The sequence below is a fragment of the Capsicum annuum genome, chromosome 1 (assembly GCF_002878395.1).
Source record: "Capsicum annuum cultivar UCD-10X-F1 chromosome 1, UCD10Xv1.1, whole genome shotgun sequence".
Taxonomy (NCBI): Eukaryota; Viridiplantae; Streptophyta; class Magnoliopsida; order Solanales; family Solanaceae; genus Capsicum; species Capsicum annuum.
In genome coordinates this window covers 33,024,796-33,041,402 of record NC_061111.1, presented here as the reverse complement: position 1 = coordinate 33,041,402, position 16,607 = coordinate 33,024,796, and the positions used below count along the sequence as shown (strand labels likewise).

The 16,607-nt window shown below is 36.2% G+C and overlaps 1 protein-coding gene across 3 annotated transcripts; it reads right to left on the bottom strand.

Annotated features, from left to right (window-relative positions):
- Positions 1–421: 421 nt before the first annotated feature.
- LOC107841408 (zinc transport protein ZntB) lies at positions 422–16,286 on the bottom strand. Of its 3 annotated transcripts, none has more exons than XM_047410709.1 (5): positions 16,101–16,286; positions 14,531–15,347; positions 9,719–9,798; positions 1,214–1,478; positions 422–1,114 (listed from the first exon to the last, which is right to left on the bottom strand). In XM_047410709.1, exons 2-5 carry the CDS (start codon positions 15,294–15,296, stop codon positions 843–845), a joined length of 1,383 nt encoding a protein of 460 aa, XP_047266665.1. In that variant the 5' UTR covers positions 15,297–15,347; positions 16,101–16,286; the 3' UTR covers positions 422–842. The 3 variants fall into 3 exon arrangements, with proteins under 3 accessions (XP_047266665.1, XP_047266624.1, XP_047266586.1); XM_047410668.1 differs by having other exon boundaries at positions 15,922–16,285; XM_047410630.1 differs by having other exon boundaries at positions 14,531–15,921; positions 16,101–16,283.
- Between the last annotated feature and the right edge of the window lie 321 nt (positions 16,287–16,607).

The window sequence follows — 16,607 nt, the reverse complement described above, 5'->3', positions numbered from 1 at the left end:
TGATACCACTTATTAGGTTAGTGGTTCGAAATTAGATGTCATGCGGAAGCTAATAATTGCGAAATATTTGGGGCGATAAATTAGATGACAAAAATATTAAATTAAAAAGGATATTATTATTATATGATTTGACCAATTGACCTGCATATAAAAAACTAATATTAAAATATCAATGAGAGATAATCATCCTCTAAACAAGACTTTTTAAAGAATTACATTATGGATATTATTGTATTATGATATGAGAGAAGGGTTATAGAGATCCAAAATATTTTCTCCAAGAAACAGCTTTGCCATATATGAAAGAGTTGTATATTTTTCTTTCAGAAAAAAGAAAAGAAATTATGGTAATATTTTTACTTCCTTCCGCAAAAATTGAAACTCAAATATGATAAGAAAATCAAGACAAAAATCCTAACACTAACATTGTAAAAGGATGAACTATCACATTAATCAATGAAAAGTAGAACAAAAAGGGAAACGGAAAAAAGAAAGAACTGCCACATTGTAAAAGCAGCAATTGCAGAACTGCTGGAACAATTGGAACAAAAGAATTCCCTATACAAGCACAAGAGTTGGTAAAACAAACAAAAGAATTGGCAAAACATTGGCTCTTCTTCAACTAGCTATTCCATCCATCGCCTATCAAAGTGGCACTATAATTGTGTGGGAAATTGTGTCTTCATCGAACAATAAGGACTACCTTGAAGTGTGTGTATACATCTCGCGGAAGGAGAAATCGTACCAAGCCAGAATATTACCAAAATTGATACGTGTTGGAGAAACATGCGAAGGTATAAGCAGAAGAGAACTGCAGTTACGATTTGCCTACCACTATCATCTCAGTATAGCCTCAAGTAACCTCCTCTGTCATTTCTTTCCCTAATGCCTGTACTTCTTCTAAGAAAGGATCTTCGGTTGAGAGACCAACTTCTTTTCATGTCTCGCCTTCTCTTCCAAGCCGTTACATGACTATAAAGTGCTGGAAAAAGGAAGCAGAGGAGAACCAGCAGCAGCAGAGCCACACACAATAACATAACATTGCGGAACCCCTCCTTTAGCTCAGGTTCTCTTTGATTGGTCCAAGGAACGCCTCCAACATTCATGCCGAACACTATAACATAGCAGATGATGTAAGTGACATCAGATGCTTGTCAACTATGAAATGATAAAAATGGTTTGGACTTATGAAACAAGTTCCTTAGAAGCTAACCTCCAGTTACTACCGACAAGGGAAGAAAGATGATGGACAGGAAGGAAAGATAGTAAAGCTTTTTATTTATCTGCTCAGACTGCCAACTGTCAAGACCTGCCTGAATTGCTGTGACACGATTGGTAATAAATCCAACATTCTCTTTCAATCTTCTCAGCCGACCAATTAACTCTTCAAGTGAGTTGATGTCATCACTGGCAAACCAACCTTTTGATGAACATTTCTCCTTGACTCGTGGAAATACTTGTTCCCCATGTGCAATCACCTGCAACAAGTGATTAAAATCAAATATGTCTTTCAAATCTAAGATTATCCATCAAAAATCTCATGAGAACTTCATGAAAGGAGAAATTAATAGATATAGCATAAGGAATTTACTGTAAATGGCATGACCAAAATGGGCAAGCTCTTTCTTTCTCTTTTGAGACGGATACGCAAGCTGATTAAACTATTGCCTTCCGTAATGGAACTAAATTATGAGAAGATAATAGTTCATTCTCAGAAATCTACAGAAGTCTTTGGCTCATAGCAAGATGCTAATGACTGGGGGAAAAGTCTCTGTTCCTCTAGCGAGGGCTGATTTCAAATTCTTAACCTCTTTTGTATTCCACTCATGGTTCGTAACTCCCACCTAAGCAGTGTCAAATATATATATTCTTGAAAACGGCAATAATGTACTTTAGGTTGGTCGTGCAGCTTGGTGGAGGTGCCCGGCCTGTCCTTTTGTGCTTGTAAATCTGTATCTCGCCTAACACTTCCCTTTAATCCTTTTACTTGGCAGTTACTGCCTTAAACTTCGTAATTTTTGCCTCTAGCTAATAGTCATAAAAGTTCCCTCTAGCACTACTCCATTACTCTTTCTGCAACTTTTTTTCCTTTTGACAAGGAAACAGACTCTATATAAATCATCAGCACATATTGCTAGAAACTAAAAATGACATCATCGACTCTACATCCAAAAGAGTAAAAACAATAGACTACCACTGAATTCTATCTCATTTATATGCTCTGAACTGCACAAATAACAAAAATTTATAATGCAATTCATTTTTAACTTTGCAGGGAACCACTATTGCCTTCAAAACACCTAGATCTTTCCAAATGGTCTTTACCATATTACTGATGAAACAATTTGTAGGAAATTATTTAGTTATTTCAAAATAATTTACATTTAAAGTGTATTGAAAAAGCATGTCTTTAAATGTATTCTAGAAGCCATCAAGAGATGGACTTGAGAAGGCTTACTTTAGAAGTCATCAAGAGATATACTTGAGAAGACTTACTCTAGAAGCTATCAAAAGATATACTTGAAAAGGCTTACTTTGGAAGCCATCAAGAGGTGTACCTGAGAAGCTAAGTCTTACCTATAAATAGTCCCTCAATCCTTACTGCAATCTTTAACTTTTAAGAAAAAAATTTAAAAATTTCTCTTTAGTTTCTCTGCTTAATAATTTAGTCATTATAGTTTAGCTTACTGGTATTTGTATTATAATTTTGTTGATTCCTGTATCCTATAATTAATTAGAGAAGTGTTTGTTTAATCCTGGGGAAACATTTCACACTGTTGAAATAGTTTCTTAGGACAGTATCTAGCACGACTCAAGTATATTTAATATATCACTTAAAATAATATCTTAATAATATTTATTTGATATTCAGTATTATTAATTGTTATTATTACTGTTCCCCAACAATCTAAGAAACTATGGCAAGTAATTCTACTCCTAGTACTTCTGCTACCGAAGCAACTCCTAATGTTCTTGTTCCGGTTGTTCTACCATATGCAAAGACGTTTCTTGATGTTTCAAATATTGAAATATTCACTAATGAAAACTTTAAAAGGTGGCAAGAACGAATTTTTTCACTACTTGACGTTCATGGTGTTGCATATGCTTTGGCACAAACACAATCTGGTGCAGACGTTGATGACAAAATTTTGGAGTCATGACAATACGCCAATAAGGTATGTCGCCATACTATTTTACAAACAATTTCGAATGAATTATTTGATGTGTATTGCAGTTGCAAAGAAGCAAAAGTCATCTGGAAAGTTTTAATCAAGAAGTTTACAGCTGAAGATGTAACCAACAAAAGTTTGTGGTTGGAAAATTTTACAATTAGCAAATGAGTGATGTGAAAGAAATAAAAATTCAAATAAATGAATATCAAAAACTGTTAGAAGATTTGAAGGCTGAGGACATCACTTTACTAGAAAAATTTGTTGCTGGGGTATTGATTGAAAAATTGCCCGAATCATGGAATGACTATAAAATAACTTGAAACATAAGCAGAAAAATTTTACTATTGAGGAAATAATAACTCATATTCTAATTGAAGATACCAACAGAAAGGAGTCGTTCAAACCTAAGCAGGCTGCGCTCAACGCAAATTTAGTACAAGGTCAACACAGCAACAACAGAAGGTATGGTAATAAGTCTCAAGGTTACCAGCCTAATAATCCCAGTTTTAAGAAAAGAAAAGGCACTTGTTTTACTTGTGGAAAACCAGGTCATTATGCCGCTCAATGTAGGTACAGAATGAGAAATAACAAAGAAACGAGAAATTCTCCCAAAGCTAATTTAGCTGAAGGAGATTAAATAATTGCAGCTGTTATTTTTGAAGTAAATATGGTGGCATATATAAAAGAATGGGCGATAGACTCTGGAGCTACTCGACATATTTGTACAAATCGAGAAGCATTTGCCTCCTATAATCAATAAGAGATAACAGTGAAGTAGTCTACCTTGGAGACTCAAGAACTACTAAAGTCTTGGGCAAGGGTAAAGTACTCCTAAAACTCACTTCGAGAAAAACTTTAGCCCTAATGGATGTGCTACATGTTCCTACAATGCGAGCAAACCTGATTTCTGTGGCTTTGCTAGATAAAGCTGGAATGAAAGTGTCTGTTGAATCTAATAAGCTTACAACAACAACAACAACAACAACAACAGACCCAGTGTATTCCCATAAAGTGGGGTCTGGGGAGGGTAAGATGTACGCAGTCCATACCGCTACCTCCGAAGAAGTAGAGAGGCTGTTGAATCTAATAAGCATATTTTGACAAAAAATAATATATTTGTGGGAAAAGATTATTGTAACCATGGACTTTATGTACTTAATATTATCAATAATAATGCATCAGCTTCTGCTTATATGATTGAGTCTATTTCTTTATGGCATGCTAGATTAGGACATGTAAATATCAAATATATAAAGAATATGCAATCACTTGGTTTAATATCTAGTTTGGATTAAAGTAATTTCGATAAATGTGAAATATGTGCTAAAGCTAAAATTACTCAAAAGTCATGTTTTTCAGTTGATAGAGAAACTGAATTGTTATCTTTGATTCACACTGATTTGGGTGATTTAAAACAAACTATGACTAGAGGTGGTAAAAGATATTATGTGATGATTTCTCTAGATTTACTAAGTTGTATTTGCTTAGAAATAAAGATGATGCATTTGATGCTTTTGTATCGTATAAATCTGAAGTTGAAAATCAGCTTAGTAGAAAAATCAAGAGAATTAGATCAGATAGAAGTGGAGAATATATATCTTTAAATGTTTTTTGTGAAAAAGAAGGTATTATTCATGAAGATTATTCATGAAGTAACTCTGCCTTATTCTCCTGAGTCTAATGGTGTAGCTGAAAGGAAAAATAGGACACTGAAAGAAATGATGAATTCTATGTTAATTAGCTCTAATGCTCCTAATAATTTGTGGGGTAAAGCTATTTTATCTGCGTGTCATTTACAAAATAGAATTCCTCATAAAAGAACTAGCAAAACCCCTTATGAATTGTGGAAAGGTTATAAACCTAATTTGAAATATTTAAAAGTGTGGGTTGCGTTGCTAAAGTTCTTCTTCCTGAACCTAAAAAGAGGGAAATAGGTTCAAAAATTGCTGATTGCATGCTTATTGGATATGTTGAACATATTGCTGCATACAAATTTCTTGACTTGAAAAGTGATGTACTTGATATTAATACTATAATTGAGGAACTGAGAAGGAGTACAAGGCCTCGAAAAGAATATTTTCCTTATGAAAATGATTTTCAAACTTTTTTTGTTGATAATGAACCATCAAATTATTTTGAAGCTATATCTTCTTCTGATGCTAAATTTTGGAAAGAGACAATAAAAATTGAACTCGATTCAATTATGAAAAATAATACATGGGTTTTAATTGATTTACCTCCTGGTGCAAAACCGATTGGTTGTAAATGGATTTTCAATAGGAAACTTAATTCAGATGGATATATAGATAAATATAAAGCTCGGTTAGTAGCTAAAGGATTTTCTCAAAAGCAAAATATTGATTATTTTGATACATTTGCACCAGTAACAAGAATTGCTTCTATTCGAATTTTAATTGCCTTAGCATCAATTCATAAGTTGTTTATCCATCAAATGGATGTAAAACAACTTTCGATTTAGAAGAAGAAATTTATATGGTTCAACCTGAAGGACGTGTAATTTCTGGACAAGAAAATAAAGTTTGCAAATTAATTAAATCTCTTTATAGCACTAAACAAGCTCCTAAACAGTGGCATGAGAAATTTGATCAAGTCTTAATAAAAGACGATTTTTCTTCTATTGAGGTGGATAAATGTGTTTATACAAAAGTGGTAGACAATGATTATGTGATAATTTGCTTATATATTGATGACATGCTTACATTTGGTACATGTTTAAATATTGTGGAACGTACCAAATTATTTTTGTCTACTAACTTTGATATGAAAATCTGGGTGAAGTGAATATGATATTGGGAATTAAAGTTATAAGGAGTGAAGATGGTACAATGTTGTCACAAGAACATTATGTTGAAAGACTTATTAAGAAGTTTGAATATTAGGAGGTAACTCCCGTAGCAACTCCTTATGATGCTAATTCTAAATTAAAAAAGAATAATGGTGACCCAATTGCTCAGTCTAAGTATACACAGATTATTGGGAGTCTGATGCATTTAATGAATTTTACTAGGCCTGATATAGCCTATGTTGTGTGTAGACTGAGTAGATATACTCATAATCTCAATAATGAGCATTGATCTGCATTAATGCGACTGATGAAATATTTGAGAGGAAGCGTGAATTACAGTATCTCATATAGTGGATTTCATTCAACTTTAGAAGGATATTGTGATGCAAATTGGATCTCTGATTCAGACGAGACAAAATCCACTAGTGGTTATGTGTTCACGCTTGGTGGTGGTGCAGTATCATGGAGATCAACTAAGCAGACGATCACTGCTAGATCAAATATGGAATCAGAGTTTGTGGCTCTCGAGTTAGCTGGTACTGAGGCTGAATGGCTAAGAAATTTCTTAGCAAATATCCCTTTTAAAAAGGACGATCTGTTGCCTCATAACCCTTTGAAAAATGATGATATGTTGTCTAATATCCCTTTAAAAAAGGATGATCTGATGCCGCCTATATATATACACTGTGATTGTCAAACCGCAATTGCTATTGCAAAGAATAAATCTTACAGTTGTAAGAGTAGACATATGAAATTGAGGCATGATGTTGTTAAGCAGCTGCTGAGAGATGGAATAATTTCCATTGATTATGTGAAGTCAGAATTAAATTCGACCGATTCACTGACTAAACCCGTGGGAAGAAAATTAATTCTTCAAACATCAAAAGAGATAAGGTTAAGGCCAATGTGATTGTCAATAGAGATGGTAACCAACCTATGTGATTGGAGATCCCATGAAGTAGGTTCATATGGGTAATAACAAGTCGATATTGACTCTGCGCACTTATTGAGAGTGCTTGAACTGCTACTAAAATGGAGGGATGAGTTATTAACTCTTAATGAATCCATAGTCCTTATGGATGGTGTATTTAAAGCAGTATACACTTGATGAATTCATCTATATGAGAAGTGGAATGAGGCCGTTCCTATGAGACTGGCCTTAGTATCTAGAGCTCTCATGAATACCAGGCACGCACATGGCCTATTGGCGCAAAACCGCATTGAACAACAAAATTACGGTCAAAATATGATTGATAAAGTCTCTGGCTTACAACAAGAGTTATTCAGTTCATAGAAATATATATTTCACCGGTAATTCTGTAAGTTAAATTTTATTGGTCTAGGTTTGGTTCATAGTCCAAAAGACACCAAACCTACTGCATTTTGTCCATGCAAATCCAGCAAGTTAAAATTTTTTTTCTATAAATTATTTTGAAATAATGTGGGGATTGTAGGAAATTATTTAGTTATTTCAAAATAATTTACATTTAAAGTGTATTGAAAAAGTCATGTCTTTAAATGTATTCTAGAAGCCATCAAGAGATGGACTTGAGAAGGCTTACTCTAGAAGCCATCAAGAAATATACTTGAGAAGGCTTACTCTAGAAGCCTATACTTGAGAAGGCTTACTCTAGAAGCTATCAAAAGATATACTTGAAAAAGCTTACTTTGGAAGCCATCAAAATGTGTACTTGAGAAGTTAAGTCTTACCTATAAATAGTCCCTTAATCCTTACTACAATCTTTACTTTTAAGAAAAACATTAAAAAATTTCTCTTTAGTTTCTCTGCTTAATAATTTAGTCATTATAGTTTAGCTTACTGGTATTTGTATTATAATTTTGTTGATTCCTGTATCTTCTAATTAATTAGAGAAGTGCTTGTTTAATCCTGGGAAAACATTTCACACTGCTGAAATAGTTTCTTAGGACAGTGTCTAGCACAACTAAAGTATATTTAATATATCACTTAAAATAATATCTTAATTATATTTATTTGATATTCAGTATTATTAACTGTTATTATTACTGTTCCCCAACACAATTCTCCATCTTTTCTAAAACTGTCTCGCTTTGATTACTTCGATGTCACTTTCTCTTTCAGAATAGTTTTAGTCCATGTGCTTATGATGCTCCTTTCTTTACCCTCCCCGAAGCCCACGGAGTAGATGATGCAAACCGCTCCTATGCGTTAAAGAAGAATATATGAAACTGGATCCAAATGCCGGTATATGAGAGACTTTAACCCCATCATTGGCTATCCAGTCACTAAAGTTGTGTCTATAAATCAACACCTAGAAACTTCACAAAACAAGCTAACCAACAATTGACAAGTGTAAGAATTTTTTCTCCTTAAAAGAAGAATACGACATCCTTGATCTTACCATCCTCTTACCTAAGTTCAAAAGAACTAACTTTGTTCGTAATTGCAGAACGCAGTCAAGAATATCATACTTCTATTACCCTACCTTAATAAGGAGATAAGACAACGTAGGTAACTGTAAGATATGGCACTTAGAAGTTAGACCTAACACAACTCCAAAATCAGCTCTTGAGTGGAGGATTATCCAAGTATATACAAGGATACCACCAGTCCAGTCTTCAACAAATGGGAACTCTAACCTACTCTAACACACCCTGCACGCTCAAACCGCCAACTGGAACATGGAGAACAAACATGGGAACCCACACATAAACGGACCTGGCTTTGATACCATGGAAGATATGGCCCTTGGGCCTAATGCAACCCCAAGAACTAGCTCTGGAGGAGATTATTGCCCGAATCCATACAAGGAGACCACTGGTCCATCCCCAACCAATATGGGACTCTTAACCCACTCTAACAGTGACAAACCATTTGTACGTCGCTCCACAAGCAAGGAATGGCACGGACATAGCAAAAGAAACAAAACCTAATATCATGAATATACTTTTCTTCTTATCTCCTCATCTTCTGGATGCATTTGTGCCACTTCATTCTTTTTGCGATTCTTCTTGCTACGCTTGTGTTCTGAACGTGGAAATGCATTCATTTGATTGGATTCAATCACTATGTAAGGAAATGACGGAGAAGGAAAGGTAAGTAAAAGGAAATGGACATCAAGAAGATGACGTACAACAAAACCTATATTTGAATAGCATCTCCAACGAAGGCTTCAAGTTATAGAGAAGTGATAACATTTCGGAGAAGAAACTGGTAACAATCAATCCTACCTATTTTACTTCTGCTCATCTATTTCTTACCCACGACTTTATCAAGTGCTAACTTTGGATGGTGTGTAATGTCTTTCGTTTGTCTCCTTAAACATTAATCCACTTTGCTATCCTCAGTCAAGAAACCTGGCAACATTCCTCATCCCCTTCACCATCCATCACACCAGGAAGCATCAGCGTGAAATTAGTTGTTTAATATGAGTAACAATTCCTTAAACGAGGGAAAATGGAGTAAAATAAAGAAAAAGAACAAAATAAATGAAGAAATAAAGAATCTAGCACTAGGAAAAAAGCAGTAGGAGAACAGAGAGGACCATATTAGACCAATTCCAAACAATATTTGTTGAAAGTTAACAAAACAGAGAACATTTTGTGCTAGTTAAGAAAATGTACTCCTCTTTTTAGTCATAACTAAGTCCACCACTTTTTAAGATTGAAAACAAATTATTAATGGAGGTAAATGCAAACAAGAAGAAAAAACTACTCCTTTCTTTCCCTTCATGTCAGATTGACAGGAATGAAGAACTACCTGGAGGAGGCGCTGCAGGTCAAGATGCATCTTCGGAAATCTTCTATCATCCAGCAATTGTTTCTTTAAAGCAAAACTGCCTGCAGCCAAAGAAGAATAGAAGTCATTCATAATCTAGAAAGAACTTCAACAGAAATAATAAATATGAAGATGGTTTCAGGAATTAAATACATCAATTTTGTTTCTCCATAGGGCACACAAACCCACAAAACTTGAATGATTGTGCATTTGTGAACTGTTCTGAGAGTAAAATGATGAAGCAATTTTATGACTGGTTTTAGCATTTACATTTTTTTTTTTTTCTAATGGTGATATTTCCTAGTCACCTTTTGTGGAATATGGTAATCCCACCTCCCCCAAAACCTCTCATACTCAGGAACCAAACAGCGTCTCACACCCATTTTTGCTCTCTTGATGTCTCGAACCCTTCTCAACCTTGGTTAGAGTGGAGAATATATACCATTAAGCTATCCCTCGTAATGTAATTCAGGAAAACTTCGTTATCTTTCTGAAACTTAAAAAAATTAAAATTTTAGTCTCTTGATCCCGATATAAAGGTCACCTAAAGTAGTATATATGTATTGAAACAATCTCTTTGTAACATTTATAAAAGAAAACTAGTCAAGTTATCCGCACACACACAAATATACATATACATACTTATATATATATATATGTGTCAAAATATTAAGCATTAGTAGATTGGTCAAGAAAAAATTAGAATTCATATATGCATACAAAACTTTAATTTTGTGAATAGATTAAATCAAAAATTACTTTCTCTGATTAGCTCCAATAGTCCCTGCATATCATAATTTCACATTAACGACCGACAACATTTATAACTTTATGCGAACAAAGTAAATTCTAGAAAAATCTCTTATAATTTGGAGATAAATTAAAGTGTGTCATCTTTTACTTGTAGTTGCCTACTGACCTCTTTCATCTACTTTGGCCCCTCCTTCCAAACTCTTCCAATTGTTTTCTCCCTCCTAAGTCCTAACAAAGCCAAAACATTTCTACCATTTGATATTTGTCCTCAATAAATGATTAAACAACAAAGAGCTTCAACTTTTTGGAGTCAACATACAAAATTGACATAATTAGTCCTAAGCTATTATGGGACAATAAGGCCTAACATAAAATTATAGATGAAGATGGAGAGAAATATTAGTCACAGAAATCCAAACAACAAAGGAATAAACCAGAAAAAGAAAAGGAGTGAAAGAGACAAAGTGGGAAAAAAGAATTACTCAAAATGAAATTATGTAAGCACACATGGAGGAACATCATTAGGTGTCATAAACTTAATCACAAAATATTTGAGAGTTATGGACATGAAACGCATAGAAGAGTTATGGGTGTTATTAGAAGTGGAAGTCATGAAGAGGTGTGAGTTATAATGGAGTAATTTTCTGCACATAGCGTCGTTAACGGAGAAATAAGACATCCAACCTATTCAACTCTTCAACATAAATTTCACTTCACATGTCAGAGTTGTGACCCGAATTTTGTTGGTCCGGCCCTGAAAGTTTCGCGGTGCGACAGAGCCCACCACTGATCCCGATGGGGTGCGGGGGCGAAGCCCCCACGGTATGGACCTTTATGTTTTGGGGCCTAGGACCTATTTTTACGCACGTACTATATAAGTGTGATTTAGTGGGTTATTTTTGTTATTCAGAAATTCAGCCTTCTCCACATTGTACTCTCTTTCCATTATAATGAAACCTCATCTGCCTTTGCCCGTGGTTTTTCCCGCAAGGGTTTCCACGTAAATCTATGTGTTGTTCTTGTTTTCTTTTACTTGTGGTTTGCTTATTCTATCCTAATCATAACATCACAGATAAATCTTAAACCAAGCCAGCACCAAAATCACTGTCGGGCAAATAGCATGATGAACTGTTACGCATATACACTAACATATATAAGCACAAAACCTTAACATATCTTAAGATGCAACCTTTACATAGAACACACAAAATTTATGACAAAGTAATAGGACTTCACCAAAACGACAACAGTTATAGAATATGAACAGTTTGAAAAATGCAACGTGTCTTGAAAACTACTCCCTCTGTTCTAAAATAATTGAATTGTTGGAATATGACACACATCTTAAGAAAAAAAGACAAAAACAAAAATTAGTCATGTTTTTCCATTTTTGCCCTTTTCAAATTCCAAAACATTAGTAATGATCATTGGAACTCATCCTTGGAAATTTAATTAATGAAGGGTAACATTAGAAAAGTTTTCCAACATCTATCTTGAATAATGATGCGATAAGAAGGTGCCCCCGAAGCTTAAACGTAAGTTCTACAGAGTGGCAGTCCGACCGACTATGTTGTATGGAGCGGAGTGTTGGCCAGTTAAGAACTCCCACATCCAAAAGTTGAAGGTGGCGAAGATGAGGATGTTGCGATGGATGTGTAGCCATACCAGGAAAGATAGGGTAAAGAATGAGATTATTCGGGAGAAGGTGGGAGTTGCTTCGGTGGAGGACAAAATGCCAGAAGTAAGGTTACGTTGGTTCGGGCACATGATGAGGAGGGGCTCTGATGCTCCAGTACGGAGGTATGAGACCTGGGCTATGAATGGTTGTAGGTGGGGTAGAGGCAGGCCGAAGAAATATTGGTGGAAGGTGATTAGGCATGATATAGAACAGTTACAGCTTACAGAGGACATGACCCTTGATAGAAAGGTGTGGAGGAAACGGATTAGGGTAGAGGGTTAGGGAGTAGGAGTGCGTCGATAACAGTAGGGGAGTGTTTTTTTGTGTCTAAAGTTTCTTGTTTGTGGTGTTGTGTGATGTCACACGATGAAGATTTGGGAAAGGGTGGTTGAGCGGAGATTGAGGAGGACCGTGTCTATTTCAGAGAATCAATTTGGATTTATGCCTGGTTTCTCGACAACCGAGGCAATTCACCTGGTGCGGAGACTAGTGGAGCAGTATAGGGAGAGGAAGAAAGACTTGCACATGGTGTTCATCGACTTGGAAAAGGCGTACGACAAAGTACCTAGGGAGGTTCTTTGAAGATACGTGGAAGCGAGGGGGCCCGATAGCTTACATCAGATCGATTAAGAATATGTATGACGGAGCGTAGACTCGAGTGAGGACAGTGGGAAGGGATTTGAAGCATTTCCCTGTCTTGACAGGGTTGCATCAGGGATCAACTCTCAGTCCATTTTTATTCGCCTTGGTGATGGATGTGTTCAAGAGTCGTATTCAAGAAGAGGTGCCTTGGTATATGCTTTTTGCGGATAATATAGTTTTGATTGATGAGACGCGAGAAGGTGTTAATGATAAATTGGAGGTTTGGAGACAAACTCTGGAGTCTAAAGGGTTCAGGCTTAGTAGGACACCAAGACGGAGTACTTAGACTGCAGGTTTAATGACTTGAGGCAGGAGGACGAGGTGGTAGTGATGTTGGATTCCTAGGTGGTTTGTAAGAGGGATAGCTTTAAGTATCTTGGGTCTATGATTCAGGGTAATGGAGAGATTGATGAGGATGTCTCTCAACGTATTGGGGCAGGATGGATGAAATGGAGGCTTACCTCGCGGGTTCTATGCGATAAGAAGGTGTCTTCCAAGCTTGAAGGTAAATTCTATAAAGTTGCAGTCTGTCTGTCCGGCTATGTTGTATGGTGCGGAGTATTTGCCAGTCAAGAACTCGCACATACAAAAGTTGGTAGAAATGAGGATGTTGCGGTGGATGTGTGGACTTACTAGAAGTGACAGAGTTAGGAATGAGACTATTCCGGAGAAGGTGGGAGTGGCGTCGGTGGAGGACAAGATGCGGGAAGTGAGGTTGAGATGGTTTGGGCATGTGATGAGGAGGGGCACGGATACCCCAGTTCGTAAGTGTGAGAGGTTGGCCTTGGAGGGTTTCAGGCGGGATAGGAGGAGGCGAAGAAATATTGGAGAGAGGTGATTAGACATGACATGGAGCAATTACAGCTTACTGAGGACATGACCCTAAATAGGAATGTTTGGAGGACACATATTAGGATAGAGGGCTAGTGCGTGTGGATAAGTCTTAGGCAGTAGTTTGGAGTGTTATGGTGTAGCTTCGCTAGTAGTCTTAGGGCCTTGTGCATAGGGTAGAACTCCTAGTGCCTTTGGTTTGTTAGTATATAATATTGCTTTGTAAGTATTGTTCATCTGTGTTTTCTCCTTGTTTCATGATTTATGATTGCTTTGATTACTGTCTTTTTGTCTTGAGTCGGGGGTCTATCGGAAACAGCCTCTCTATTTTTTTGGGGGTAGTGGTATGGATTGTGTACATTTTACCCTCCCCAAACCCCACTATGTGGGAATATACTAGGTTTGTTGGTGGTGGTGGTGGTGGTGTGTGATGTTTATGGTTTCGGTTAGATAGTTTTTAGTATTATCTTGTGGCTGTAGTATTATCTTGTGGCTAGCGGTGTTAGTTTATTTTGCATACTATACTAGTTTATATGCATTTATGTTTTGTGTTTGTTATACTATTATCGGTCCTAAGTTGGGGGTCTATCTGAAACAGCCTCTCTACTTCACCTGAGGTAGTGATATGGTCTGCGTACACTCTACCCTCCCCAGACCCCACTATGTGGAAATACACTGGGTATATTGTTGTTGTTGTTGATTTATCTTGAATAATGAACAATTCAATTATATTACTAAAAAATACTCCAAAAATTCAGTTATTTTGGAACGGAGGGAGTAATGTATTTCATTTTTGTTCCTTGATGCAAACTTTTCTTGGCCAATGAGAGTTCCCAAGTACCAAGTCACCTTGTATATAACCACAATTATATAGAGAGAGAAGGATGTACCTTTGTCAATTTCCAGCTCCATTGCGTCCAACTCGATCTCCAGCTTCGTCACAATATCTTGAAGGTGATCCACATGTGTGTCTATGATGTGAACGATCAGATTTGACACAGATTTAGGTACAGGATTATCAGCTTCCTCGGAATGATTCATCATCAACAGAAAATCAAGAACATGCTCCCTGATAACAGTCCCACCCCTTTCCTTCATTTCTCCACTTCCAGAACTCGGACTTTCCACAATGGGAACCTCTGAGAGAAGGGACTGATTTGCCGGGGAGAAACCCAATCTTGGAACACGGCCTAATGACACGGTGATGACTGAATTCTCGGTAATTCTTGCTGAAATTCTAAATGTAAATTTGCTGGATGCAGGGCCAGGTGAATTAACCCGAAACACAAGAGCCCCATCTACATGCCCACAAAAGGGTCCATTGCTAACAAGTGACAAAATGTCTTGGAGCTTCATAGGGGGACAAAGTACATCAATAAGATATTGTGCAGATTGTGAGAGTCTCTGGTTCCACTTTGGAAGCTCAACATGGTACCAACAAAATTCTTTGCCTCTGCCCTCTGTTAAATCCCATTCCTTATCATAATAATTCCCTTCTCCGTCGAAGATATAAGCTTTTTGCCTCACAGCACCAGTGTATCGGGAGTTATTATAACCATTGTCCCTAAGATGTGCTCGTGAGGTGGGTTCTCTTTCCATTTCCTCGCTTTCTCCTTCTCCCTCTACATTCAGATCTCCGCGACTATGCTCCATCATTCGTCAGCCAACTTGTTTAATCCAGCTAATAATGGAACAACCCTCTATAACCTAAACAATATTCAATATGGATATCTACTTAAACACCCAGAAATTTCCCACTTCTTTCCCCGAAACAATTCAGACACAAAGAACTATACCAGCAATAATGGCCCAAATCAAGATAGGCAGAAATGCCGAAAACTCATGAAAACAGCACTATCAGTTTTCCCCCCCCCCAACAAGAAAAATCACGCTAAGCACATTAACATTTTCCACTCTAAGGAATTCATGCAAATCAAGAATTCAATCTCATCACAGGCTAACCAAGAAAGATTAAATTTCTAATGCTTTACCACCCAAATACCTCATATTATCCAATTGCATCAATGATCTTGAAAAAATTTGCACACACACAAAGCCAAAAGCTTCAACTTGTTAACACAATCAAAACCCACCAAAGAGAACACAAAACACTTCAATTTGAAGATGATTCTTGTCACAAACAATCAAGAAAAGAGAAGATAGGTGGAGAAAACAAGAAAGGATCAATTGGGTCAGACAATTTGAAGAAATACCAAAGACTTTTTCAACAAATAAGGAAGTTTCTTTGAAGGTTCTTGTTGTTCTTCCTTCCTGTCATTACCTGCAATTTGTCAGTTGAATTTTTTGTTACTATATTATCTTTCAACAATTGTTTTGATTATTTTATAAAAGAAAAGCCTTGCCCAAGTAACAACCCAAAATGCATGCTCACCAACTCAATATAAAATCTGTAAAAAACAGAAAAAAGAAGATTAGAGGATAAAAGGGTAAAGGGGATACGGCATTTATAGCATGAGTTCCATAAAAAAGAACCCCCTGAATTTTCTGCTTCTTTATTGTTGTAATGTTGTTGTAATCCAAGAAGGAAGGAAGTTGTGCGGGATTTATTCAATTGAGTAGTTTTTTAAGTGGAGCCTCACTTAAAATTGAATTATAACTGCATTATTTTTATTTATTTTTTAATAGTAAGTAGAGAGGATAGAGATTAACGCAACTCGAATACCTACTCCCTTGGTTCCATTTTATTTAGAAAAAATAGCTCAGCAAATTCTTATATTTATTTAAATTTATAAAGTGAACACCTCTACTTAGTCTTTTGTCATCTGAACTCATTAAAACACAAAATTTTAAACTCCTTCGACCGTTGACCAAGCTTCCATGGCTCAAAACTGAATGAGTTGGATAAAGTGTGTCACTGCACGCGCATGGGATGAGTAAGGTTTATTTTTACATTAAACAATTAAAAAAAATAAAAAAGCAAAAAAAAGCCCCCCCCCCCTCCCCTCT

Excerpts from the sequence above, each read along its gene's own strand:
- LOC107841408 (XM_047410709.1), bottom strand. The coding sequence starts at position 15,296 with ATGATGGAGCATAGTCGCGGAGATCTGAATGTAGAGGGAGAAGGAGAA. Across the intron at positions 9,799-14,530 it reads GGAGCTGGAAATTGACAAAG|GCAGTTTTGCTTTAAAGAAA; the intron begins GTACATCCTTCT and ends CTTTGGCTGCAG. Across the intron at positions 1,479-9,718 it reads ACCTGCAGCGCCTCCTCCAG|GTGATTGCACATGGGGAACA; the intron begins GTAGTTCTTCAT and ends CACTTGTTGCAG.